At 42.5% G+C, this 26,187-nt stretch overlaps 1 protein-coding gene across 1 annotated transcript; it reads left to right on the top strand.

The window, feature by feature from the left end:
• Nucleotides 1-8,408: 8,408 nt before the first annotated feature.
• On the top strand, nt 8,409-25,058 carry cmtm7 (CKLF-like MARVEL transmembrane domain containing 7). The gene is made up of 5 exons (XM_083760922.1): nt 8,409-8,606; nt 12,116-12,292; nt 17,439-17,537; nt 19,672-19,753; nt 22,124-25,058. Exons 1-5 carry the CDS (start codon nt 8,493-8,495, stop codon nt 22,135-22,137), a joined length of 486 nt encoding a protein of 161 aa, XP_083617048.1. The 5' UTR covers nt 8,409-8,492; the 3' UTR covers nt 22,138-25,058.
• The last annotated feature ends 1,129 nt before the right edge of the window (nt 25,059-26,187 follow it).

Genomic DNA, 26,187 nt, shown 5'->3' with positions numbered 1-26,187 from the left:
AAACTCAATACAAAGACTGTTAACTGTGAGTGGACGACCCAATTAAGCATTACACTTGTTTACAACAGTAGGGTCCACCATGTTCAATTCATCAAAACATTTAGAGACGTACAAATAGACACTTCTATATAGTTAAAGAACAGAACAGGAATTCATCATAAAGGAAGCAAAAAGGGAAAAGAAACATATACAGTGATTGGAAAAAGGGGGGGGGATTCAGATTTTACGGGGGCCAGTTTCGAATTGCAGCCGTCCGTAGGTGCCCTTTGAGAGCGGTTTTGAAGGAGTCAAGGGATTCACATGTCTTAATGACTGTTGGTAGGGCGTTCCACATTTTGGTGGCATAGGAGCGAAAATAATTTAGTCCATCCATCTTCAACCGCTTATCCATAGTCGGGTCGCAGGGGCAACAGCTCCACCAGAGAGAGGTCCAGACTTCAGAGCAACATTTATAGTGACTTCCTCCTGGGGGATCCCGGGCGTTCCAAGGCCAGTGAGTCGATGTAATCCCTCCATCTCATCCTTGGTCTGCCCCGGGGGTCTCCTCCCAGTGGGACGTGCCTCGAGGACCTCCCTATAGGGAGACGCTCGACACCTAAGCTGGCTCCTTTCCAGGCTTTCTCTCTCGTGTGACTCAACTTCTCACCCAACTCTAAGGGAGATACCAGCCGTCGGAGAAAACTAATTTCGGCCACTTGAACTTGCGACCTTATTCTTGCAACTGCAATGTGCTACAGTAGCCTACAAAAGGCTATAGCCTATACCTGCACTTGCAAATAATATTCAATTTACAATTACAATTTAGGCATTTAGCAGACGCTCTTAATCCAGAGCGACTTACATTTAAGCAAGAACAAAAGCATGGGAATACATCACATAAAAGCATTTATCATGAAACATGCGTAAGCTAAGAAAGTAACAGTGGAATATCTATATAATGAAACTATACATACACTATACATATAAACTATACATATTTACTACTATGCTATACATATGTACTATGGCGTGCTATGACTATATACAATACAATTATAGTGCTGTCTACATAACATGCTATAAGTCTGTGTCAAATGCTATCTAAGCCAACCGAAATGCTATCTAAGGGGTTAGGGTAAGTGCTATGGGCCATGATGGAGTCTGAAAAGGTGGGTTTTCAGACTCCATCATGGCCCATAGCATTCCTGTTCATGTTTATTGCATGTTTTGCATGCTTATTTATTGTATTTTTCATCTAGTTTGGCTGATGTTTCTGCACTAAACTGAAACTCTTGTTAAATAAGCTGCCTTGACTTGACTTGCAATATAGGCCTATAGGTCCACAAAGCTATGGCATGTTATTGAGAATATAGCCTAGCTATTCACATTGCATTGCTGTTCACCCAATACCCAGTATAGGATACTTATTTTATATCCTAATTATTATTAGTCTCTTGTTCCTTCCTTTATGTGAATAAACAGTTTGTGATTAATAGCGTATATGAGTCACAGTATAGTAGCATATTAATTTCCACTGCTTAACTAAAACGATAGTTAGCCCAAGTGTATCTGGGAAATGAATACATTAAGTTAGTGCAGATGAAACGTTATATTTTGTGAAAGGAACTAGGTCAGCTTGTAGATTAATCCTCTACTGCCATCTAGTGATTGAGCTATAAAGTACACGTTCAGTTCCTTGGTCAGTGCCTACTAGTATGAACTGGAAATATACCGTGTTCCTTCTAATCAGATATTTAATGTGCACGATGGAGTTTTGTGTATTTGACTTTCTAGGAATTCAATAATGAAAACATATCGCTCGAGAGGCCCTCTGGGTTACGGGTACCCCAACTTTGACTGGCTCCCCCAAAGTTTCTCAGAGGAGTTGGATCGGAACTAATTGACATGTGTAGATATACCTTTATGAACACATTGGAGGACAGTTATCGGTAAACATTTATCTTAAATGTAAAACCAAGGCATAATAATAATGGGTACAACATGTTGAATATAGCCTATATTGTAATGGCAGCACTGATTTGCATACCAGCCTGGCACAGGTAGCCAACCCATTCTGGGCGGGAACCCCTTTTGGTGTTTTAAGCATTATGTTATACTTTAGCTATTCAAAAATAGCAGATCTAAAGCTAATAGCGCGGCACTCGGTGCAGCGCTACGAGCTTGTAGATCTGCTATTTTTGAAAAATCGTGAAAATGTGGTGCAAATCTTTGAATACAGTATTATACTCTTTCATAGTTGAGTTTTTAACTCATATCTTTGCTTTCACATTGACGTGAAAATGTTTGAGAACCACTGATATAGAAACATATAGGGTTTTTTCAGAAAATCTTTAGAAGTACTACTAGGCTACAAGGAGAGACAGACAGTAAGCAAGGTGAGAGGGAGACAGTGTAGGAGAGACAGACAGTTATAAAGGTGAGAGGGAGACAGTGTGTAGGAGAAACAGACAGTTATAAAGGTGAGAGACAGACAGTGTGTAGGAGAGACAGACAGTTATAAAGGTGAGAGGGAGACAGTGTATAGGAGAGACAGACAGTTATAAAGGTGTGAGCTGGAAGACAGTGTAGGAGAGACAGACAGGCTGATGTATATCTCCATATTCATAGACAGGTGTCTCCTCTGTCCTCTGTCCAAAACAGGAAGTGACATCTTCATCCAGGAAACACCAACCTCCCCTTTCAAATGCTTCCGCTTTTTACATTGTGTGTGTGTGTGTGTGTGTGTGTGTGTGTGTGTGTGTGTGTGTGTGTGTGTGTGTGTGTGTGTTTGTGTGTGTGTGTTTGTGTGTGTGTGTGTGTGTGTGTGTGTGTGTGTGTGTGTGTGTGTGTGCGCGCGCGCGTGAGTGTGCGTGCATGCGTATAACCACTGTATCAGGCAGAGGATGTGGTGATACTGTAATGTAGTGTGTTTATTTGTGTATTGTGTATCATCTGTTGCCATGGCAGCAACGGAAGCAAATGCCTCTTCACAATGATCATCATTCATCGCTGCTTTTATCTGTAAAACATCAACGTTACGGCACATGAAGAAAAATCAAGGGCTCTGTTTAAATGTACAGTGCTAAATAACTGGGATTTGGCTCTAGTGTCTTGAAAACACCACATCCCTATGCAGGCACCATATTAATAGTGTCCACTACTAAAGATAGGATCAGTGGTGGGGAAAAAAGTACTGCCATTTTTCAGTACGGCAATGTAGAAATACTCTGTTGCAACTTACAAGTAAAAGTCACGGAATTCAACATTTTAGAGAGACCGGGTGACAACCGGAATGTAGACGTATACCCGGGAGCAGTATGGGTCTTCCGTGAAGGGGGAAGCCCAAAAAACCCACGGTGAGGCCTTTAGGGCGGCCATTCAAGCCACAAGTGGAGCCTGCAGCACCACCGTTTGCCAATACCCAGGTGGAGCCTGCAGAATCCAACAACTCCCGAATGAAGTGTCTTGCTGCTGGTGAATCTGGTGCAACGCACAGGTCCTGGACCTGGTGAGAAACCTGGCTCCTCCTCCTGTCTACATGTCGAAGTGTCCTTGGGCAAGACACTGAACCCCAAATTGCTCCTGATGTGCTGGTTGTTGGTACCTTGCATGGCTTCCGCCACAATCGGTGTATGAATGTGTGTGTGTGAATGGAATGGGTGAATGTAATGCACAATCTATGTAAAGCGCCTTGGATAAAGAAGCTATATAAATGCACCATTTACCATTTAGGAGGGAGGGGCCCAGACAGGAGTCAACCCACAGAGCCTAGTCCTTCCACGCGCCAGATTGTCCTTCCTCCCAGAGTCCCAGTCCCGGCAGAGTAGTTCCGGAGCAACGGGTTGATCGTGGGTAGCTACTGGGACGTAAGTCGGGACTTGATCACCCCGACTACCCCAAAGGAGTGAAGACTTCATTATAATGTTTTGTGTTAATTGCAGAGAAAAATGTGAATGTGCGTTACATTCACCCGTTCACACACCGTCGAGGATTTCTGAGAAGTAAACATTTAATATCCCCTTATAAAAGTATATTTTCAGTATGTTCGGTCATTGTTCTCCATGATCTGTGTTCTATGATGATTCTGCCTAACGGAAGTATCCGTTAGACTTTGGGACTGCAACACTCATCTCAGACTCCTTCTAGGCCTAGCTGGGCCTACCTTTATGCAACGCATTTTGATGGCATATACTGGCTCTGGGACTGACATTCAAAATTGTAAATGCAGCTCTGCCCTCCATGCCCTCAGTGCCCATTTACTTGACTGAATTACCTCATAAAGGTGAGCAACTCCCACAGCTACGGCACTAGAGGGAGCATAAATAATGATCTGGTGCCACCCACATATAGAACAAATATGGATAAGTTCACTTTCCACAGCACTGCCACTCAGGTGTCGGAATGCCATGTTCCCTCAAAACACGTAAATCACTGGCTTCCTTCCTTTCTGAAAATCCGCCTGTCATTGTCAGCTGGTCAAAAGGAGAGATGGGGATTATTGCCCCACCTCCTTAAGGCTCATACATCTGAATTTTCGGTGGTGAGGTGACCACCGAACTACAACATGACGTCATGAGCCGTGGTGAAGAGCAAACCACCGCCCCAGCCCTTCTCTCTGTTTTTACTCACCACCGCTCAACGTTATTTCAGCTCACCACCGACAATCCAGACTATGAATGAGCCTTTACACCCCCCTCCGATTGATTGAATTCTTTGTATTTTGACCTGTACATAGTTATCATGTTTTTGAGATTGCCCTTGTTATGTTTGTGAATTAATGCATGGGACCCGAATGGAAACAATCCTTTTGTGCTTTGACTGTACCCTGTACTGTTTGCATTTTCTATTGTCTAATACAATAGTCAATCAAATCAATCAATCTTTAGTGAGGATTCACATGGTTGTTGTTCATTATGTCATCTATGTTACTTTGTTTGTTTGCTCGGCTATGACTACTGCTCTAGTGACTGTTTCTACAGCTCGTTATCTGAACTAATCAATCTACAGACCCTCATGAGACATGCAGCATGTCTGTTTCCTAGTTCCATGTGGGCAGATTATCATATGTAAACTGTGAATCCCTGTTGTTCAATGAGCCAGGTTTCCATTGCATTGACAGGTGAACAGGTCATGCAAAGTTTTGGCTCGATCCTTACTCGGGTAAAATCACTCAATCTTTTGTCTGAATTCTTGTCTTGGACTCTTGGCCTCATTTGCAGATCTACACGCTCACACCGCTTGTAGGCCTGGAACTTTATGGCAAAGTCAAGAGATAGGGTACAGAGGAACACATGAGGGGGCGTACTGTACCATAGTACTGATCCCACCCCGGTCAATAAAGTATGTGGGATTGTGACATTAAAAAAAAAAAGTTTTTGTAATTTTTCTTAATTATTTTTAGGTTTTCTGAGCTCAATTGCACCCAAAACACCTGAACTAGATTTTCTGTGTCCTGGGGTTTTCTGGCTCAAACAAGTGCTCTGATTTTCCTGCTGTTTGTGATGTCACAGGGATGTCACCGTTTTCACTTGTTTTGCCTGTTTTCATTGCAGCTCAAAAGTCTTCCAAACCACAGAGAAAACTCCAGACCACAGAAAATCCACTGAATGTTCAAAGTTCAGGTTTTTTGGGTATAATTGAAGTCATAAAACTTAAAATAATAACCTAAAATAAATGAAAATTAATGTCATGAAGCCTTTAAAGCCTGATTACTTAGGGCGCGTTCGGAAATAGCACACTGAGCGCACTGTGCAATGCAAACGAATAGGCGAGTGCGCTCCCGGTGCGCATTTCCGAACGCACCCTTTAGTGTCTTGCTGGTGTTGAATGCCATAAAATAGCAGATCTACAAGCTCACAGTGAGCTTGTAGATCTGCTATTTACTGAGCACGACACGGACACGCAACTACAACAAGTATACTGTATAACTGTCTGAGGCGGACATTTTGACACTAACCACTAACCAGAGAGGCTATAGAGCGGATTGAACTGAGGAGGACCCTCCGGTTCCCCAGTGACTGCTCTCTACCTCCTCCTGGGTCCCTGCCGGCCCATTTCATTAATGCACTGCAGCCTCATTTCCCTCCATTTGCGTGGCCGACAGAGTCGACTTCCCTGGACGCCATTGTGGCCGAGCAAGCAGGGTGGGGACAGCTGGCCCGGTAATGTCCTATTTGCAGCCCGGCCTATGCCTATTATAGCGTAATATGCCCGGTTCCTGTTTACACAACCGAATATTACCATTTAAGGGTGGCTCGCTGTACTAACGCGAGAATGGCAGCCCTATACTCTCTATGTGCGAGGAACACTAAAGTATAACAAGAATTTGCTCCCTGGGACTTAGGAGTTCTGGTTTGAAGGAGGGACAGAGAGGAGAGTATTTTAGCTCAATATAGGCCTTGAGGGCTATTGGGCTATGCTAGAAAACAAGGCTGCTGCTTGCGTTTTTTTTTTTATGTTTTCTTCTTCTTCTTCTTCTACTTCTTGTTCGATGAACTTTACCCCCTATGCCTTCACCCTGAGTGGAGGTCCGTCCAAAAGGTTTCCATGACAATAAACAACAACACTGTTCCTCGCTCCCAGCAGGCCTAAGGGAGAGGAAATTATCACCCCCCCCCCCTTTACTCCCCTTTTTTCCATTTTCTATTTTGTGATGATATTGAATCATATTGTCATGTTTATGAATTGAATACATAGGACCAGGGAATGGAAATGAGACCCTAAGGACTTTTTTTTGGTGCCAGATATCCTTTTGGATTAAGTGTTTGACTGTACTCTGTACCGTTTGGCAAATAAAAATGGCAAATAACTTAAAGGGATATATGGGAGGTATCTCTTCGCCGAAAATGGCCGCAACGCAGTGCATTGTGAGCTTATAGATTGCTTACTTCCGCAGAATGTTTAGCATTATTATTTATGGCATGCCCAGAATAGGGGCCACTAGTGCTGGGCATGTACATGTGTGGTTGAAAACAGAAAGTGCTTGGGTTGGATGCACGCAGGCTCTGGGCGGTGGCACAGAGTGGGTTTGCTTTTAGCAGAGAGAGAGAGAGAGAGAGAGAGAGAGAGAGAGAGAGAGAGAGAGAGAGAGAGAGAGTGATGACGAACAGATGACAACGCTAATGACCGACTGGTAACTAAAGAGGTCATTAACGGAGGCTAATGGAACTGATGAATGTCTAAGGAGGGCATGCTTCCTTCCACATCCTGTAGGCCTATAAGCTCATCTCTGTTTTCACCACGGCAACAGAGAAGACATGGGCCGCGTCAGATTTTGATTCAGGATGTTGCACGCGCGCGCACGCACACGCACGCAGGCACTCACGTACGCACACGGCCACACGCACACATACGTGTCTTTACCCAGAATTAGATTAATAGTAATTGATAGCCGTTTCATTGAATGAACCTCGCTCACGCCTGTGGTGTAACAGATAAAAATATACAAGCTATACTATAAACAAAGTATGAAATGAGAGTACTTTTTCCACAGTTTAGCGTTGGAGTTGGGATTGGGGGGTTAGGTTGGGGTCAGTGTAGGAGTCATGCAGGAATCAAACCAGGAACCTATAGTTTCCAGAAGGCTGCTCTTTTCTCTCTACTTCCTGAGCCATATAGTCCATAGATATAGTGCTGCTGGATTCATGAATTATATAATAGAAGATATGAATGAATTTGAGAACAGACACAACAGGAGGGCTTGTTCACCGTCAACGCTCAGAGAAAGAGAGGCGCTCTGGCATGAGTGATACGACAACAATACTTTTCACCATGTAAGCCCAATTCCCTCTGGAGGGAGGGAGAGAGAGAGAGAGAGAGAGAGAGAGAGAGAGAGAGAGAGAGAGAGAGAGAGAGAGAGAGAGAGAGAGAGAGAGAGAGAGAGAGAGAGAGAGAGAGAGAGAGAGAGAGAGAGAGAGGATCCCATAGTTCACAGGGATGGCCCGCCTCACTATTTCTACCAGTGAGTGGGCGTGGTAGAATTAGCAGAATAAAACTTAATATTAATATTGTATTACTATTCCTCTTGGTGTTCATACTCATAGCATGTAAAGCAACTAATTACATTTACTCAAGTACTGTAGGCTACTTGAGTTTTTTTTTTTTTTTTACTTTAATTTTCAAGACTTTTTACTTTTGTAAAATGTTTGATTACTTCTTTTTTCCACTATATGGGCGCGTTCCGGTGCGGAATTTTCCGAACGCGCCCCCAGCTAAAAATAACATACCGGGCCGTTGCCCTGACAACCGCGCCAACCAACAAATCACAGTCAAGCCACGGCCCCCCGGGCAATGGGAACCTATAAGAGTACCCTGTTAATGGACTCTTGTTTCACGAAAAAAGGAAAAAGGGGGCGAGAGAGCTCCACCCTTGAAACATCAACGGGTGCACACACACACACACACACACACACACACACACACGTCACACACACACACGCAGTAGTTAGTTGTTAATACTGATCGTTAAATAAAATAGTTACACATTGTAACTTTTTTAGTGTCAGAAAATAATCATGTCGCACACCGTGGTGACAACGACCACCACCACCTCCTCCTCTTCGGATGGGAGTTTTCTAAACCTGGGATACAGCCGATCCGTGCCGGGATTACTGAAAATAGCACAAATCGTAAGTTAAAAAAAAGAAACAAGAAGTTGTTCAAACTCAGAGTTGGTTGTGAAAGTATGGAGTATTATAATCTACAAATTTACGACGCGTCATCACTTCGAGCAGTGTTTTTTTTTTCTCCAACCTTTTTCATTTTGACCATTTGTTATTCTGCTTTTTTTGAGAGACGGACCACCATTAGATGACATTTAGCCTCTCGATCAGACCCAAAACGTTGAATATTTTGTTGTGTGTCGTTGTCGTTGGATAAGATATTGTGTCCATAATTCCATGCAGTATTGATGTTGGTATAGGAGAGAGATAACAGGCATCAATTCTTCTATATTCTGTAATTGTGTAGAGTTGATCGTGTAAATAATAATAATACATTTTATTTATAACGCACTTTACATTTGAAACAAATCTCAAAGTGCTAAATGAAGTAATACAGATGTTTAACAAAAAAGTAGCCTACAGTTTACTAATTTTTACACTCCAGTGTTAAAGCTCTATAACGGTCCATTTGGTTACCAACTCCCCATCATTTAAGACCACCTGTAACCCCCTCAAGAACCACTGGCGGTCCCCGGAACACTGGTTGAGAACCAATGTTCTATACAACTTTAGCTACTCGAGTATAAACTCCCTTTATATTGCTTGTATGTAGGCTATATTCCACTAAAACGGTTTAACGACATTAATGAGCAATAATTAGTTCAATAGGTCAATATGAAATGACATACTGTGTGTGTGTGTGTGTGTGTGTGTGTGTGTGTGTGTGTGTGACTGTGTGTGTGTGACTGTGTGCGTGTGCGTGTGCGTGCGTGCGTGTGCGTGTGCGTGCCTATATAGTATTATGCAGGGCATGAATTCCAGGACACAGAATCAACTAGTGTGTGTCTTTGGGGAAAAGAAGCAGCTGTTACATGATGATCTGACAGAGACATGACTATAGCTCTATATGAGAGACAGACAGAGAGGCAGACAGAGAGGCAGACAGAGAGAGAGACAGACAGACACTTCTTGAAGTGGGATCCACAGTGGGCGTGTCACTAATATATTCAGGTTCAGAACCCTCGTAAAAATAAAGAACGGAACCTAGCTCTATAACAATAATATAATAATAATAATAAACAATAATAATAAAGCTCGTATAGCGCAGCACTCGGTGCCTAAAGTATGACATTATGCTTAAAACACCAAGAGGGGTTCCCGGTGCCAGAATGGGTTAAAGCCAAGGTTCAGGTCATTCCAGAGTCTGGGGCGCCCGGGCAGCAAAAGGCCAGGTTGCCCATGGCGACCAGGCGAGTCCAGGGAACTTCCAACTATTAGTTGGAAGTTCCCTGGACTCGCCTGGTTTGGCCCTCTTAACCCATTGACGCCTGGTGTAACGTATACGTTGTTCTACCCTTGATGCCGGCGCGCTCTCTGTGTCTCATCAGCTATTGCTATACATGTAGCAACATAACATTTTTTTTTTTAAATCATCAGAATTTGAAGGTTTTCAGAAACCTTAGGTCAGGCCCTAGAAGGCGTTCCCAGATTCGGCATCAGGCATCAATGGGTTAAAGAGGGCCAAACCTGAGGATCTATAGACCAATTCAGAAACGGTATAGGTACAAGGCTGCTGTACTTCATACCTCCATAGTCCATACTAAGCGGAGCCGACATAGCTGCGGTGGTAAACCTGCACCTCTTCTACTACAGTGAATGGTAGAGTGACTGATGTTAGTCTGCTCAAACGTTACTATTTTACCCTGCTTTTTACTAACACTAACTTCACAAAGATGCCCAGAACATCTGGATGAACCTGTGTAGTTTATGGCTGCTCCAACAGTGGTGGCGACATTCAACTTTTTGGAGAAAAACGGAATGTCGAAAAATACAGAGAGCAGAGCCATAGAGTAATGGTTGAGACAAAGCAGTGAAAGGTCCTGAAAGATACATAACGTCAGTCTTACCCAATACCCAATCTTTCTGTTTCATGAACACAAGGCTGCTGTACTTTCATACTTGAAATGCTTAATATGAGGTATATAGAGTACAGCAGCCTTGTGTTCATACAACAGAAAGATTGGGCATTGGGTAAGACTGACGTTAATGTATCTTTTGACATTCTGTTTTTCTCCAAAAAGTTGAATGTCGCCACCACTGTTGGGAGCAGCCATAAACTACACAGGTTCATCCAGATCAGGGGTGCCCACTCTTTTTTGACATGAGAGCTATTTTCAAAATGACCAGCTCAACAAGATCTACTCACTTAAAACATTATAATACCATTGCTGAAAATGTCTTTGGAAGAGCTAGCGCAGCGCTGGCATTACATTTAAGACAAATGCACCTGGAATGGGAAAGGGGAGAAATGGAATAGGTAGTTTTCTTTTTTGTATTTCATTTGTAATCTACCGTCATTTGTGCGCATGAGCAACACTCTTGAAAACAAAGTATTGCATTATGGGTTTGAGCTGACAGGCACTTTTTTCAATCAATCAAGTCAACTTAATTCAAGTGGCAGATGCCAAAATTGTTTTTATATTTAAATTAAATATATTTTAGGGGCATGTCATCGTCATGTGATCTACCTGCACAGCCTTTGAGATCTACTGGTAGATCACAATCTACCTTTTGGGCACCCCTGATCCAGATGTTCTGGGCATCTTTGTAAAGTTAGTGTTAGTAAAAAGCAGGTAAAAGAGTAACGTTTGAGCAGACTAACAGTCTCTCTACCATTCACTGTAGTAGAAGAGGTGCAGGTTTACACAGAAGATAGATTGGCCTATGTCGTCTCCGCCTACAGGAAATACGTTCGCTGGGACCATGGGGGACCCGGCGTTTCTGAATTGGGTCCATAAGGGTGTGTGGCGTGCGGTGCTGGCCTGTATGATTCCAGCATATCCCAGATATAAGCAGGCCTCGCCTCAGTTCTAGAACCAAAGTTCTTTTGATGAGAGAGAGAGAGAGAGAGAGAGAGAGAGAGAGACTGAAACATAAACATGCTGATCGGCCGTGTCAGTTGTCAGCATGCCATTAACCCCGGCAACTGTGTGTATATTTGTGCGTGTGTGTGTTTATACTGTACGTACTGTATATATGCTGACCACATGTCCCTGTCCTTACAGTTGGTTGCATTAGAACTTTCTATAGAAGGCCAGCTAAATGACTGCGTGTGTGTGTGTGTGCAAACACAGCAGCAAGATTTGTGAGTTGCTGTGATAGGAGAAGGATATCAAATGGAACACAACCACCCTAAAGACTAATCATTGTGTATATTCCTATGCAACTATACCTGCATCGAGTGATCTTGGTACATAGAAGTTGATCTATTGAATATTCTGACCTTCAAATGTACGTAATTTTTTGTTTTGATTGTATTGCTGTATTGTTCTTCTGCTTTGGCAATGTAAACGTATGTTTTCTCATGCCAATAAAGCCCATTGAATTGAAGTGTGTGTGCGTGTGTGTGTGTGTGTGTGTGTGTGTGTGTGTGTGTGTGTGTGTGTGTGTGTGCGTGTGTGCGTGCGCGCGCGCAGATCACCCTCCTCATAGCCTTCCTGTGCGTGCACTGTGCACGTGGGTGGACGGACTACTCGGCATACCGCTACTTCGAGGTGGTGACGCTCTGGTTCCTCTTCGCCTTCCTCATCTTCTTCCTCATGTACATCTTCAGGCTGCAGAAGAAGATCCCCTGCATCAACTGGCCTCTCACTGTGAGTAAACGGTGTGTGTGTGTGTGTGCACGTGAGTGTGTGTGCGCGCATACGTGTGTGTGTGTGTAACCAATGTGTAGCGTGCAGTGCAAAGGATGTGGTTATAGTGTGTTTATCTGTACTGTGTAATGTGTATATCATGCGTTGCCATGGCAAATAATGAAGCAAAAAGCCCTCTTCACAATGATCATCATTCATTGCTGTGTTTTACTAGATTAATATTGATGATGATGTCACGTGCTCCATCCCTGATGATGTCACATGCCTCATCCCTGATGATGTCACATGCTCTCTCACCCCGACCAGAGCCATAGAGTAAAGGTCCCTTCACACTCGGACTCGTTCTTCCGAGTTTTTCCGTCGGTTTTTCCGAAATAAACGGGTCCAGTGTGCAACCACCGTAACCCATTTTGAGATCAGATTAAAAAAATGTCTGTTTGAAAATGACAGTTTTCTGAAAAAGCTACGTTTCCATGTCAGTCGTTCTTCGATTTTTCAAAAATAGCAGACCTACAAGCTCGTAGCGCGCCACTCGGTGGCGCGCTATGAGCTTGTAGATCTGCTATTTTTCAATAGCTAAAGCATAGCATAATGCTAACACCTAAATGGGTTAAGAGTTACACAAACTCTGTTCACTTCATGGGGCTTCAGTCCAATGGCGGCGGCTCTTCTACATAGACATCTATTGGTTTGTCCCTAATTGAAGGCTCCACATATATATAGGGACAACCGGAAAGTTTACGGAATGCATTGGAGTCTATGGGGGAACGCGCGAGCACGTGAACCACGTGACGGGGCTGTTTTCTGCCCCCTCAATGTCGCAACTCTTCTATTAGACGGCTCTGACCCCGACCGACCAACCAACTGACCAACCAACACACACGATTCCATAGTTAACTGTGACTTTCGGTCGCTACAAGTGTCAGTAATTTCGTGGTATATTTCAGTCATTTGCCGTATCTGCCCCGTGCACTTTTTTAATACGAAGCCTAAAAGGCAAAACGGAATTGTCATTTCTAATTCTATTCATATTGTTCCAATATCCAATCCCCAAAACAATTAGGCCTGCAACGATTCATCGATTAATCGTAATTTAATCGATTATTCAATTAGTTGTCAACTAATTTAGTAATCGAATCGGCAAATAATCACTAGAGTTTTTTGCAATTTATCATAGATGATTTACAATCTGATGATAGTTGCACAGTACCGACTGCAAAGCAAAATATGACACAACGATTATAGTATCAACATATCGCTTTTTTTCATGACCGATTTTTAAATGACCTATTTGAGTTCAGAAGAGTACTGTTCCTTTAAGACACATGTGTAGCCATTCTTTAATCAAATGTATGCAGCCAGAATAAGCCTAAAGACACCATGAGTTGCTTTAATTAATTTAAATTTTGTTAGTTAGAACATGTCTAAAATAACCTAAAATATATATTTTAAGGTGATAGCTAAATAAGTGTCATAATCCGATTAATCGTTTAAATAATCGGCAGATGAATCGATTATGAAAATAATCGTTAGTTGCAGCCCTAAAAACAATGAAACCGCCAATTACAATTATTTCCGTGACAATTAATCGTAATCGCGACAGCCCTAAGAGTGTACTACAAAGTCTCCCTGAGTCTCGTTAGCTCTGAGATTGAACAAACGTCTCATTATTTTATGTGTGTGTGTGTGTGTGTGTGTAAAGTAAAGCATCCTGTACAAAGGCTGATCTCAACATTCTGAGAACTGTAGAGAGAAAAAAAGAAGAAAAAAACGTAAGAAAAGAGATGTCCATGAAAGAAAGAAAGTAGTGTTTAACCATGCACTTATAAGGGTCATGTAGTCCCCTAGGCTGATTTTGTAGTTTGTTTTCCAGTTTAGCCCATTTAGACTTGAGAACGATTCTACAAAATGCCTTCTAAATTCTGTCAGTTTTCTATGTCAGTGGTTCTCAAGCATTTTCATGTCAAGTACCCTAAAACATATCTGTAATTGGCCGCCGGTCCCAATCTGAAAATATGGTGTTCCAGGGAACCCCCCAGAAGCAAAGATTTGATTTTAAAACGTTCGCTCTCAAAGAATATATATTCAAAGATTTGCACCACATTTTCACGATTTTTCAAAAATAGCAGACCACACACACACACACACACACACACACACACACACACACACACACACACACACAACACTGTGGCCGCGTTTGGAAATAGCACACTGTGCAATGCAAACTAATAGGCGAGTGCGCTCCGGTGCAGTATTTCCGAACGTGCTCACAGTGTCTTACTCAGTCTCCGCTCCGCAGTTCATACAGCCATGCAGTTGATAATACACAATACACCGGAAACACCTGGGCCCAGGCCCAGGTAGGACCAGGTGTGCATATACGCCCCTGCGTGGAAGGAACACGTTATCCTGACCAGTTCCTTTCCCCTCCATCAGGTGCCCCGGCTGGCCAGGGGGAGGTAGTTTAGAGACCAGGATTACTGCATGTTTTTTGTGAGGGTACCTACAACCCTAGGGGACACGGGGAGAACATGTGAGGGTACCTACAACCCTAGGGGACACGGGGAGAACATGTGAGGGTATACCTACCCTGTCAAAATCAACTCTTCTCTAATTAAACTGTTCTACAGTGCATTTTTTGAGTCAATTATCTCCTCCATCATTTGCTGGTACAGAAACCTGAACATAAAGGGACAAAAATTGCCGGAGTACATTTTAGTAGCCTGGATCATCTTTAAAAACCAGGTGCTTAACCCATTTTGGACGGGAACCCTTTGAGCTATTGAAAAATAGCAGATCTACAAGCTCATACAAGCTTGTAGGTCTGCTATTTTTGAAAAATCGTGAAAATGTGGCACAGATCTTTGAATATATTTGAGTTTGAGTTTTTAACTCAAATCTTTACTTCTGGGGGGAGGTCCCTGGAACAACATATTTTCAGATGGGGGTCCGCGGCCAATTACATATAATCTTGGGGGTCCTTGACATGAAAATGTTTGAGAACCACTGACATAGAAATATAGGGTTTTTTTTCAGAAGACTGTCATGATTTAGAACACATTTGTAGAATCGTTCCCAGGTCAAAGTGTTAAGAAAGCCAAGTCCATTTGTACGGACAACTCTCATCCCCTCAGCTCTGAGTACATGCTGCTTCCTTCCGGCCTTCGCATAAAAGGTTCCAGGGGCCAAAAGTAACAGGTATAAATCCTCCTTTGTGCCTGACTGTGTCTATCCAGGCTTTAAATGCCGATATGAGGAGGAGGTAACTTTGTCGCTGTTATGAAACCCCATTGCTACACTGTATACCTTAGAACTGCCATCCTGTTTTTATTTTCTACATTTACGTGTACTTTTTTTTACTGTGTTTTATGTGATTCATGTTGTCTGCCTGTTATGCTTTGCTGTAACACCAAATCGCCCTTCGGCGACAAACAAATAAATGAAACTGAACCTGAACTGGTTCAGGTTCAAGGTTTTACCTTGATTGGTCAACGCCACTGCTGTCGGCGAACTTGAAATGCCAATTTTTTTATAAACGGTGCCCATGCAGGGTGTCGTTATGGGAGTGCTTAAGAAAGTGATCCATTTTTTGGGCCAAAAACTAGTGTTAAAGGACCACTTCACCACTTTTCAACTTATCTTCATATAATTGGTCCTCACTAATGTTCATGATAAAATACCACAATTCTTTTCCCTACTCAGTCTGGCTCTCATAGGAGGGCTGTGCGCAGTTCAGAAACCCGTCCACCAGTGACATCATCGTTAGGCAGATTAACAAGATTAAAAAAATATATAATAGTTAGATTTTTATTATCATGAGAACGATGGCTTCCATTATCGTATTGCAACTTTTCAGGAATTGAAAGACTGCAGTTTCTATTAGCTTCGATTCCCCCATTGATGATGTCACTGGTGGACGGGTGTCTGAACGGCCCACAGCCCTCCTATGAGACACAGACTGAGTAGAAATAAATTGTGGAATTGAACATTAGTGAGGACCAATTATATGAAGGCAGGTTGAAAAGTGGTGAAGTGGTCCTTTAAACGTATATTCAATGATTTCACTTAGTTCAAAAATCACTTATTTTTTTGTTTTGTTGTGATAATCCTCCCTACTATAGAGTAATATAAGGAGTTCCTCCCTGTCCCCAGTTAAACCCTGGGGTAAAAAAAACGTAGGTTTAATTTTTGGCTATAGGTGGCCCAGTCTTCATCCAATCAGGATAGACGGGGGCCTTCCGCCAATCATGATCGAGTGGGGGGCGGGCCTTGGTGTGTGTGCTGTTGGCCTGTTACGTGTCCCCCCCCCCCCCCCCACTGTAGTGGGTGCATGTGCACATCTTGTTACCGGGGCGGACCGGGGGAGTTTTCCAAATCACCCAAATCACTGAATGCTCCTTTAAACAATATAGAAATAATGGAGTGTTGGTTCAGGAACAAGAGGTCTCCCCGTCTCCCGGGAGCTGGTGAGACAGACTGGTTGAAAACCCCCAACCAAAAGATGTGCATCAACTGTTGCGTAAACCAGGGACGTGCACACATAGACATCAAAGACTTCAACAAGCATGAGCTTGACGAACAACTTCACAAGCATGAGTTCAAGTCCGTTGCTCTCCCCATGTCCCTCATATATAGGGATTAGGTTGGCGGAGGGTGTGTAGAGCCCAGGATCACATTAGATAATTGACACAGGGGTGAAAAATGGGTTACAAAATCGTGGGATAGAAAATTATTAAAAAAAAAAGGGGGCTTCAGCCCCTGCCCTTTTACCCGTCTGTAAAACAACTGCCCTCTCCAGACCACGAATGCAGCATTTTACTACGGTGAAAGAAATGCGAAATGCCTCTCCTTCCCTTGCCATGCCTGAAGGCAGCATTCAGGAGAATTGCTTTTTTCCCCCGAAAGTCTCCTGAACTTTGGAACGCACCATTTTGCGTTGAACAAATCTGTTTCGAAATCCATGTCGTTTACACCGCATCTCCCCCCAGCTAAAGAGTGCTGGGAATTGCGCCCCGAAAAAAATAGCTGATCTACAAGCTCTCAACGCGTCGCAGCGTGACGTGTTGTGAGCTTGTAGATCTGCTATTTTCGCAATTTTTGCCCCTGCCTCTGTAACAACCATGCACGTGTCTCCATTCTGTAGGAGTTCCTGCACTACGCGGTGGGGACCCTCCTCATCCTCATCGCTTCCATCGTTGCCGCCGTGAAGAGCGGAGGCTGGTCTGAGTTAGTGGCTGGATCGGTACGTACACAGCACAGCACACACTCCTTTGTACACCCCCCCCCCCACACACACACACACTGGTTTATACTGGTTTGGACTGGTTCATACTGGTACTGTATTGGTACGTACAGCACAGCACAGCGCACACTCCTTTGTACACCCCCACACACACACACACACACTGGTTTATACTGGTTTGGACTGGTCCATACTGGCACTGTATTGGTACGTACAGCACAGCACAGCGCACACTCCTTTGGACACCACACAAACACTGGTTTATACTGGTTTGGACTGGTCCATACTGGTACTGTATTGGTACGTACAGCACAGCACACACTGCTTTGTACACCCCCCCCAAACACACACACACACACACACACACACTGGTTTATACTGGTTTGGACTGGTTCATACTGGTACTGTATGTATTGGTACGAACAGCACAGCACAGCACACACTCCTTTGGACACCACACACACACACACACTGGTTTATACTGGTTTGGACTGGTTCATACTGGTACTGTATTGGTACGTACAGCACAGCACACACTCCTTTAGGCACCACACACACACACAGACTGGTTCATAGTGGTTTGGACCGGTTCCTACTGGTACTGTATGTATTGGTACGAACAGCACACACTGCTTTGTACACACACACACACACACACACACACACACACACACACACACACACACACACACACACACACACACACACACACACACACACTGGTTCATAGTGGTTTGGACTGGTCTGAGTTAAGGCCTATTCATAGTTTGGGTTTTCGGCGGTGTGGTGACCACCAAAGTGGTGGTTTGGATGTCGACCAATGTTGTGGTTGGATGAGCGCAGGTGAGTAAAAACAGAGAGAAGGGCTGCATGGGGAGAGCATTGGTTTGTTCTTCACCGCGGCTCAGTGACGTCATGTTGTAGTTGCGGTGGTCACCCCACCACCCAAAATCCAGACTATGAAAGAGCCTTTAGTGGCAGTACAGTGACGGCACACACTGCTTTTGTACACTACACACACACACTCACTGGTTCATAGTGGTCTGCAGTGTTGTTTTCGTCGACTAATACTATGACGAAAGATTTCCGGTGGTCGACTACCTTTTTTTCCACTGACAAAAACTACATAAAAACGAAGCCATGATGACTAAAACTATGACTAAATATACTGACAATTTCGTCAACAAATTAGACTCAAATGTTAGGAAGGATCCAGTATAAGTCATTTTACACTTGGTTGCATGCTGAAAATAGCAGATCTACAAGCTCTGCGACGCGTTGTGCAAGTGTAAAAACAGTCATTACGACGGAATCAACGCCCACCAAAATACATTTTAGTCGACTAAATCAACAGTAGATTTAGTCGACTAAAATCGTATAATATTTCGTCGACTGAAACTAGACTAACACTAAAACATTCCGCGTGACTAAAATGTGACTAAAACTAAATGGAAGCCATTCAAGAGACTAGGGGCTCCTATTCCGTCACCGCCAAACCCCTTATCCCTACATTTCTTTGCCTTTTTTTTTACTATTTTGAAAAAAACATTTTTTAATAGTTCAACTAGCCAATCTACATTGACACGTTGTGAGCTTGTAGACATATAAGTACCGTGTGCGCCTTTGAACCATGTGCAGATGGAAAGATACCGTCTCTCACTGATGTTTCCACCGGTGTTGATTTTGTCGACTAAAACTAAGACGACTACCTTATTTCACCGACGAAAACTAAGCTATGCTGACTAAAACTAAGACTAAATATACTGACAATTTCGTCAACAAATAAAAACTAGACAAAAATGTTAGCAAGGGACTAGTGGACAAGAAATCGGTATGCAACGCTACCGTCCCGGATACTTTTGTACTTTTACTCAAGGACATTTTCAATCCCATACTTTTACTCGCAACGAAGTGCTTCTAAATTGCAGTATTGGTACTTTTACCTAAGTAAAACAATTGAGTACTTTTTCCACCACTGCCTAGCAGGCAGATAAAGTGCTAAAAGTCCCCCAAAATAGCATTTGTAATTCAAAACTGCTTTAGACGTCCCCACCATGTTTTAGTAATTCAATTGTGTGTCCCTGTGTGTATGAACAATACAATACTAACTACTGTCTATTGTTAATTTTTGCAGGTGTTTGGTTTCATCGCTACATTCCTGCTGGCCGTCAGTCTGTGGACTTCTTACAGAGTCACCTGTGGCTCCCAGCAGACAGGTAAACAACACTGCTACGCCTGATCCTAGATCAGTTACCTGTGGCTCCCGGCAGACAGGTAAACAGCTGCTACGTCTGATCCTAGATCAGTTACCTGTGGCTCCAGGCAGACAGGTAAACAGCTGCTACGTCTGATCCTAGATCAGTTACCTGTGGCTCCAGGCAGACAGGTAAACAGCTGCTACGTCTGATCCTAGATCAGTTACCTGTGGCTCCCAGCAGACAGGTAAACAGCTGCTACGCCTGATCCTAGATCAGCCACGTTACAATATATTGGTCTCACGGAGTCAGACGGTTGCCTCGCACAGTTTTCAAATTCTTCCCGTCATACGGTCTGAAGCAACGGAAGCTCTGATTAGGAGGATATAGCAGGGGGTGTGACGCGGTTCGGTTTGGTTTTAGAACGTCTTAAAGGGATAGTTCAGATTTTTTTTTACTTAAGCTGTATTAAATACTTGCCATTAATATAGTGGTTGCAACTGTATTAACTGATTGCCCGAGTCCCGTGGTGGGAGTTCTGCTCTGGTTTTGGTCAATATTAAGTAGTTCCGGTCATTTTGTGTGGGGCACTGGGGGCCACGCATTAAAAGTAAATTAATCCACAAAACTAACGTTATTTGTATTGTTGACCTATTTCTAAAATATCACTACGCCAAAAAAAATGTGATAGAGGGGTCAAAGTTGAACGAAAGTATTTCATGCAGCTTAACCCCTGGCCTACAATTAACGGAAAAAACGGAATTAATCTAAAAATCTAAACCTCCCGTTTACGGAAAAAACGGAATGACAATCAATATCAGTTATCGCGGGGTCAAAAGAGCAAAAAATAATATTTTTTCGCTAATATCACTAATGTTGGATGTAATTTACCAAAAAACGGCTGAAATCCGCGTGATCGTGCGCTATCGTGCACGCGCGCCGTCTCTATGTGTGTCGCTGTAAAAAATGTGATATTTCGCGATCTTTTGGGGTTGATTTGAGGTTAATTTGACTTAGTTATGAAAAATATAGCATTAGCTTAGCAATCCGTACCAGCCAAGCTATTGACTAGGGTCAAAATACTACAGGATGTTGTTGATCGTTGAACCGGAAGTGACTTAGGAAGATTCGTCTATTTTGGCCAAAATCAGCATAATGGTGCTTTCCCGCCATCTGGTGGAAATTCGAGAGAATACACTATCAATGAAAAAAAAAATACATCTTTTCAAACCACCAGATCTTTCTTGTATGTTAAAACGATGAATTAAAAATATGCCAATTTCGTGCAAACCTAAACCTAACCGCAAGCACGGGAGCAGTGCATGTTCGGACTAACGGGACTTCGGATCTATGGGCAGTTCCCCACAGGACTACTTCCTCAAAGGGAAACGGTAATGCCGATGCGTAATGTGATAAGCGTGAGTCAACTGCCAACACAATGGGGACTTGGGTTACTTTCAGAATGATTCATAGGAGGAAATGGTGCATTGGTAGTAGTGAAGAAGCGGGTCGGTGCAGCTGGGATTCAATGCAGCTGGAGGGAGGGAGCCGGTATCATGGCTGAAATCGGATGTTGAATCTGAGGCTAACCGACAATTCTACAAATGCCTTCTAAATCCTGACAGTTTTCTGAAAAAACTATGTTTCTATGTCAGTCACCCCCAAAAATATATGTAATTGGCCGCCGACCCCCCATCTAGAAGCAAAGATTTGAGTTAAAAATGTTTGCTCTGAAAGAATATACATTCAATGATTTGTGCCACATTTCCACGATTTTTCAAAAATAGCAGATCTACAAGCTTGTATATCTGCTATTTTTCAATAGCTAAAGTATAACAATGCTAGAATAGAAACACCAAAAGGGCTTCCCGTCCTGAATTGGTTTTTGGATTTTCGGTGGTGAGGTGCCCACCGAACTACAACATGACGTCACGAGCCGCGGTGAAGAGTAAACCACCGCTCCAGCCCTTCTCTCTGTTTTTACTCACCACCGCTCAGCGTTATTTCAGCTCCGGTGGTCAGCTCACCACCGGAGGGGTGGTCACCTCACCAACGAAAATCCAGACTATGAATAAGCCTTATGTTGTAGACGTAGAGGGTGTCGGTGTTGATTTCGTCGATTGAAACTAAGACGAAAAATGTTCGTCGACTAACTTTTGTCACGGATGAAAACTAAACGGAAACTAAATGAAATCTAAGCTATGATGACTGACAATTTCGTCAACAAATAAAAACTAGACTCAAATGTTAGGAAGGGACTATAGTGGACAAGAAGTATCTGCGTAGCTGCGTTTTTCCTTCTGTTTTTCCGAAGAAAACACCTTTATTCTGTAAAACGTATACACGTCAAATGATGAATACTGCTGTTCTCTCCTCTCCCTTCCTCTGCAGGTGCAGCAGTTTAAACTTTAACGGGGATCGTTGTTGGAGAATGTTACAGAGGTAATGGACTACTGATCTAGGACCAGTGACCTCAGAGCAGCTGCAATTACAAACACGCACGCACGCACGCACACACGCACAAAACCTTGATAACAGAGACATTTCATTTGACCTAAGCTACACGTTTTGAAAGTCAGACGGCAGTTTCAGTTCTGACCTTTTCAGCAGGATGAAAGACAAGCACTCGAGAGCCTAATTTGATATGCTGTATGATGGAAATTGAATTACATTTCAAACCTCTTTACCGGACATTGCTGCAATCAGTCGCTTTTTGAGCTGGTGAAGGGGGGGGTGGGGGAGAGAGGTGATGAAGTGATTTTAAGTTTTTGTTTTTTAATTTGAAGAAGAACGTTTTGGAGTTGTGTGTTGCTTTTTCTGCGCATGTTAAAATAACTGATTTGAACTGTTTTGGGTTTTTGCACGTTTACACATTGAAGGCTCACTTAAAGGACCACTTCACCACTATTCAACCTATCTTCATATAATAGGTCCTCACTAATAATAATCACTATGAGGCACTCGGTCCGTGTCTCATAGGAGGGGCTGTGGGCAGTTAAGAAACCCGTCCACCAGTGACATCATCTGACATCATCGATGGGGGAATCTAAGCCAATAGAAACTGCAGGCTTTCGAGTACTGAAAAGTTGCAATGCGAAAATGGAAGCCATCGTTCTCACGATAACAAAAATCTAAACATTTTTGAACAAAAAATAAAAACATATCTGCCTAACGATGATGCCACTGGTGAACGGGTTTGTGAAATGCCCACAGCCCCTCCTATGAGACAAAGAGTAGAAAGAGTAGGGAAAAAATGGTGGCATTTTATCATGATTTATTAGTGAGGACCAGTTATATGAAGATAAGTTGAAAAGTGGTGAAGTCAGCTCATTTTAGAAATGGGTCCAATCATTTCATATAATCGGAGCTCTGAGTGCCCGTCGAGGACTGACTTAAGGGAACCAAGAACCACACCGAGAACCACACCGAACCACACCCAACCACACCGAGAACCATACTGGAAATGCTATGATCTACGACAGTGGCCGAATGATATCGCCACTTTCAGAGCAATGTCGCGAGCAATAGAAAGACGGAAGGAATGGCTTCCACATCAAAATCTGCCTGAATTTACAGAACTTTATAGTCTAGTAAGCCTGTCACGATTACAAAATTAAGTCAACGATTAATTGTCGAAACAGATAATTGCGATTAACATAGTATTTCTATATTTGCCTCTCGGGCTTTGTAATCACAAATTGCACAGGGCAGATATCACAAATTACTTCACTGAACGTCACTTCACTAAAAATCACTGAGACATTTAATATTTTCAATATTTTTTTCTTTCCACCTTTAATAATTAAACAAATCTTTCCAATAAAAACGTACAAACTAGTGGAAATAGTTGATCTACAAGCTTACAACACGTCACTTTGTGTCGTGTTGTAGATCTGCTATTTCTGCTATTTTGCGATTAACAAAAAAAAAGAAAATCAACGTGGAAACGATTGACGATTATGATTGCGATCATCATAAATAATTGCGATTAGGCGACTATGTAATAATTGTGACAGGCCTACAGTCTGGGTGTGGACCAAAGGAGCACAAACGTTTTTTAACAATGACCCACCAATGAACCATCCATCATTAGAATGACCCACATGTAGTATTTATTCATGATTAGCTGCTCAAGCCCTGTATGTTTGTATGTATATACACTTTGTTGCCAGACCAATAGCAAAATGATCCATTCCACAAACACAAACACGCAACGTTCCGTGAACTCATAGATTTGCTATTTTCAGAGTAAAAGACTCAAACAAGCAACATGTTTGACTGAGAAGGACCCTGCCCTTAAAAGTACATATAACGGGTAAGGGCGGATATGAAACCACGATTATTTTTCAAGCAGTATAATCACGGTCCACGATATTCTTAAAAGGATCCCTGGCTAATAAGACAAATATGTCTTAAAGCATACTTGCCCTCTATAACTAAAATGACAAAAATAATAACGCCATACATATTTTATTTATTTCATAAATAGAGAACCTTTCACTCAATTAGGGACTGCTCCCGTCGCAAGTTGATGATGTCATATGCCCATGTGTGGTCTAGCCCTATGGGATTATGGAATGCATATGCTAATAAAAAAACTACTTAATACTTCCTACAGTTAATGTGCATCAAAGCAATATTTAAAATATTTTTTATTAGCACTTGCGTTCCATAATTCCATAGGGCTGGACCACACATGAGCATATGACATCATCAACTTGCGACAGGAGCAGTTCCTGATTCTCTATTTATGAAAGAAATAAAATATCGAAGGTGTTTTTATTTAATTATTTTTAGTAATAGAGGGCAAGTATAATGTTTTAAGACATATTTATCGTATTAGCCAGGGATCCTTTTAACGAATCTTTTTCATGTTGGTTTTTTCTGGTTATTTTTCAAGTTACTCAACAGTACAACCACCTACAAGGTAACATATCGCCCCCTAGTAGGATGTAACGCCTATACCAGTAAACCACATACAGTATGAGTAGCAGCAAACGCACGTAAAACTCCACCATGTTTAGCTCCGCCAACAACACAGTCTGTGCTCAGACTGTGTATGATGATAGTGTTATGATATGCTGTGTAAGGCTGTTTTTTTATGTATATATGCATGCCAAAAAAAGGAAAAGAAAAAAATATCTAGCTACTGTATTTTTTTTTCTTTTGCTGTATTCTACAGACCAGTTGAGTATTTAAATGCTTTTCTTTCCTGTCGGGATGTTGTGCCTGATTGATGATATCCACTGGACAAAAAGAAAAACACATTTCAAAAGTATGTGAACGCTGCCGAATGTTTTATTAAAGTTGTGTTTTTTTCACGGTATGGAGAAGCCTCTGTCTTGCATGAAGCTATAGCACATGAATAGGTGAAGGTTTGATGTATACTTAGCCAATCTACAAGCTCACAATGCGTCATACAGTGACATGTTGTGAGCTTGTAGATTGGCTATTTCGGTGTGTGACACTGTATAGACCGATTCACAGAGGGGTGCCCTGGGCGCGGCCATTACTGAGGTGTAATCCATGGAGCAGGTGCTCTGTAGGCCAGGTGTAGCTAATCAGTGCTGTTGCGCTTAATGGTACACCTCGGTAATGGCCGCACCCAGGAAACCCTCTGTGAATCGGTCTATACAGTAACTCACTCGGAGTGAATGTAGTTTTACCTCATGTTTAGTTCTCATCGTAGATAGCAGATGGTTGATTAAAATATATCAATTTCGTTGTCAAGCAATCTGATAATAGTGACAACATGATGTGTTATATATGTATGCTATATTGATTATATTTCACTCACATTCCTGTCCATGGAGATCTGATTGTTCATAATCCTTGGAATCAAACCAGTATAGTTTATGTACTGGTCTGTTTAAATTAAAATAATATGAATCATTCCAGTATACTGGTTTATGAGACGATAATCGGTATTATCGTTTATCGTGATTAAAGATCGATCACAATAATCGTATCGTGGAGATTTTTGGGTAGATTTTGAAGGTGCGTTTTACCAATGGAAATACATAAATTGGCCACGCTCTGCGCACATTCGTATTATGAAAGGCATATCGGCCCGTGTTGAACGCACTGACCCGTGTTGAATGCACACACATTATGGCTTACCGCGGTCCTGAATATTTTAGCATTGTGGGAGTGTCCATATGTTAATTATTTTCGCTTTGCGCAATTTGCTATTAAGCCCCTTGACCTAAAGACACTCAGCGCATAACGATTAGACGTGGGTCTGACCACCTCATAAACGCAAAAAGCACTGTTTGATTTGACACTTGAGCGGCTCTGGGATGCTGGTAGAGTGTTGCCATGTCTGTTTATTATAAGCGGCTTATTTTTCTGTAAAGTTGCTTTCTGTGTGGTTGTTTTTCTTGTTTCTAAAGTGGTTATTTGGGCTTTTCTCCTAATGTTGTTTAAACCAGTGATCCTCACACAGCACATTCCGA

The sequence above is a fragment of the Protomyctophum parallelum genome (genome assembly GCF_964188405.1).
Source record: "Protomyctophum parallelum genome assembly, chromosome: 3".
NCBI classification, from domain to species: Eukaryota; Metazoa; Chordata; class Actinopteri; order Myctophiformes; family Myctophidae; genus Protomyctophum; species Protomyctophum parallelum.
The sequence above is the reverse complement of the archived record's forward strand: the minus strand, read 5'-3'. Positions and strand labels throughout refer to the sequence as shown.

Excerpts from the sequence above, each read along its gene's own strand:
- cmtm7 (XM_083760922.1), top strand. The coding sequence starts at position 8,493 with ATGTCGCACACCGTGGTGACAACGACCACCACCACCTCCTCCTCTTCG. Across the intron at positions 8,607-12,115 it reads TACTGAAAATAGCACAAATC|ATCACCCTCCTCATAGCCTT; the intron begins GTAAGTTAAAAA and ends GCGCGCGCGCAG. Across the intron at positions 12,293-17,438 it reads GCATCAACTGGCCTCTCACT|GAGTTCCTGCACTACGCGGT; the intron begins GTGAGTAAACGG and ends TCCATTCTGTAG.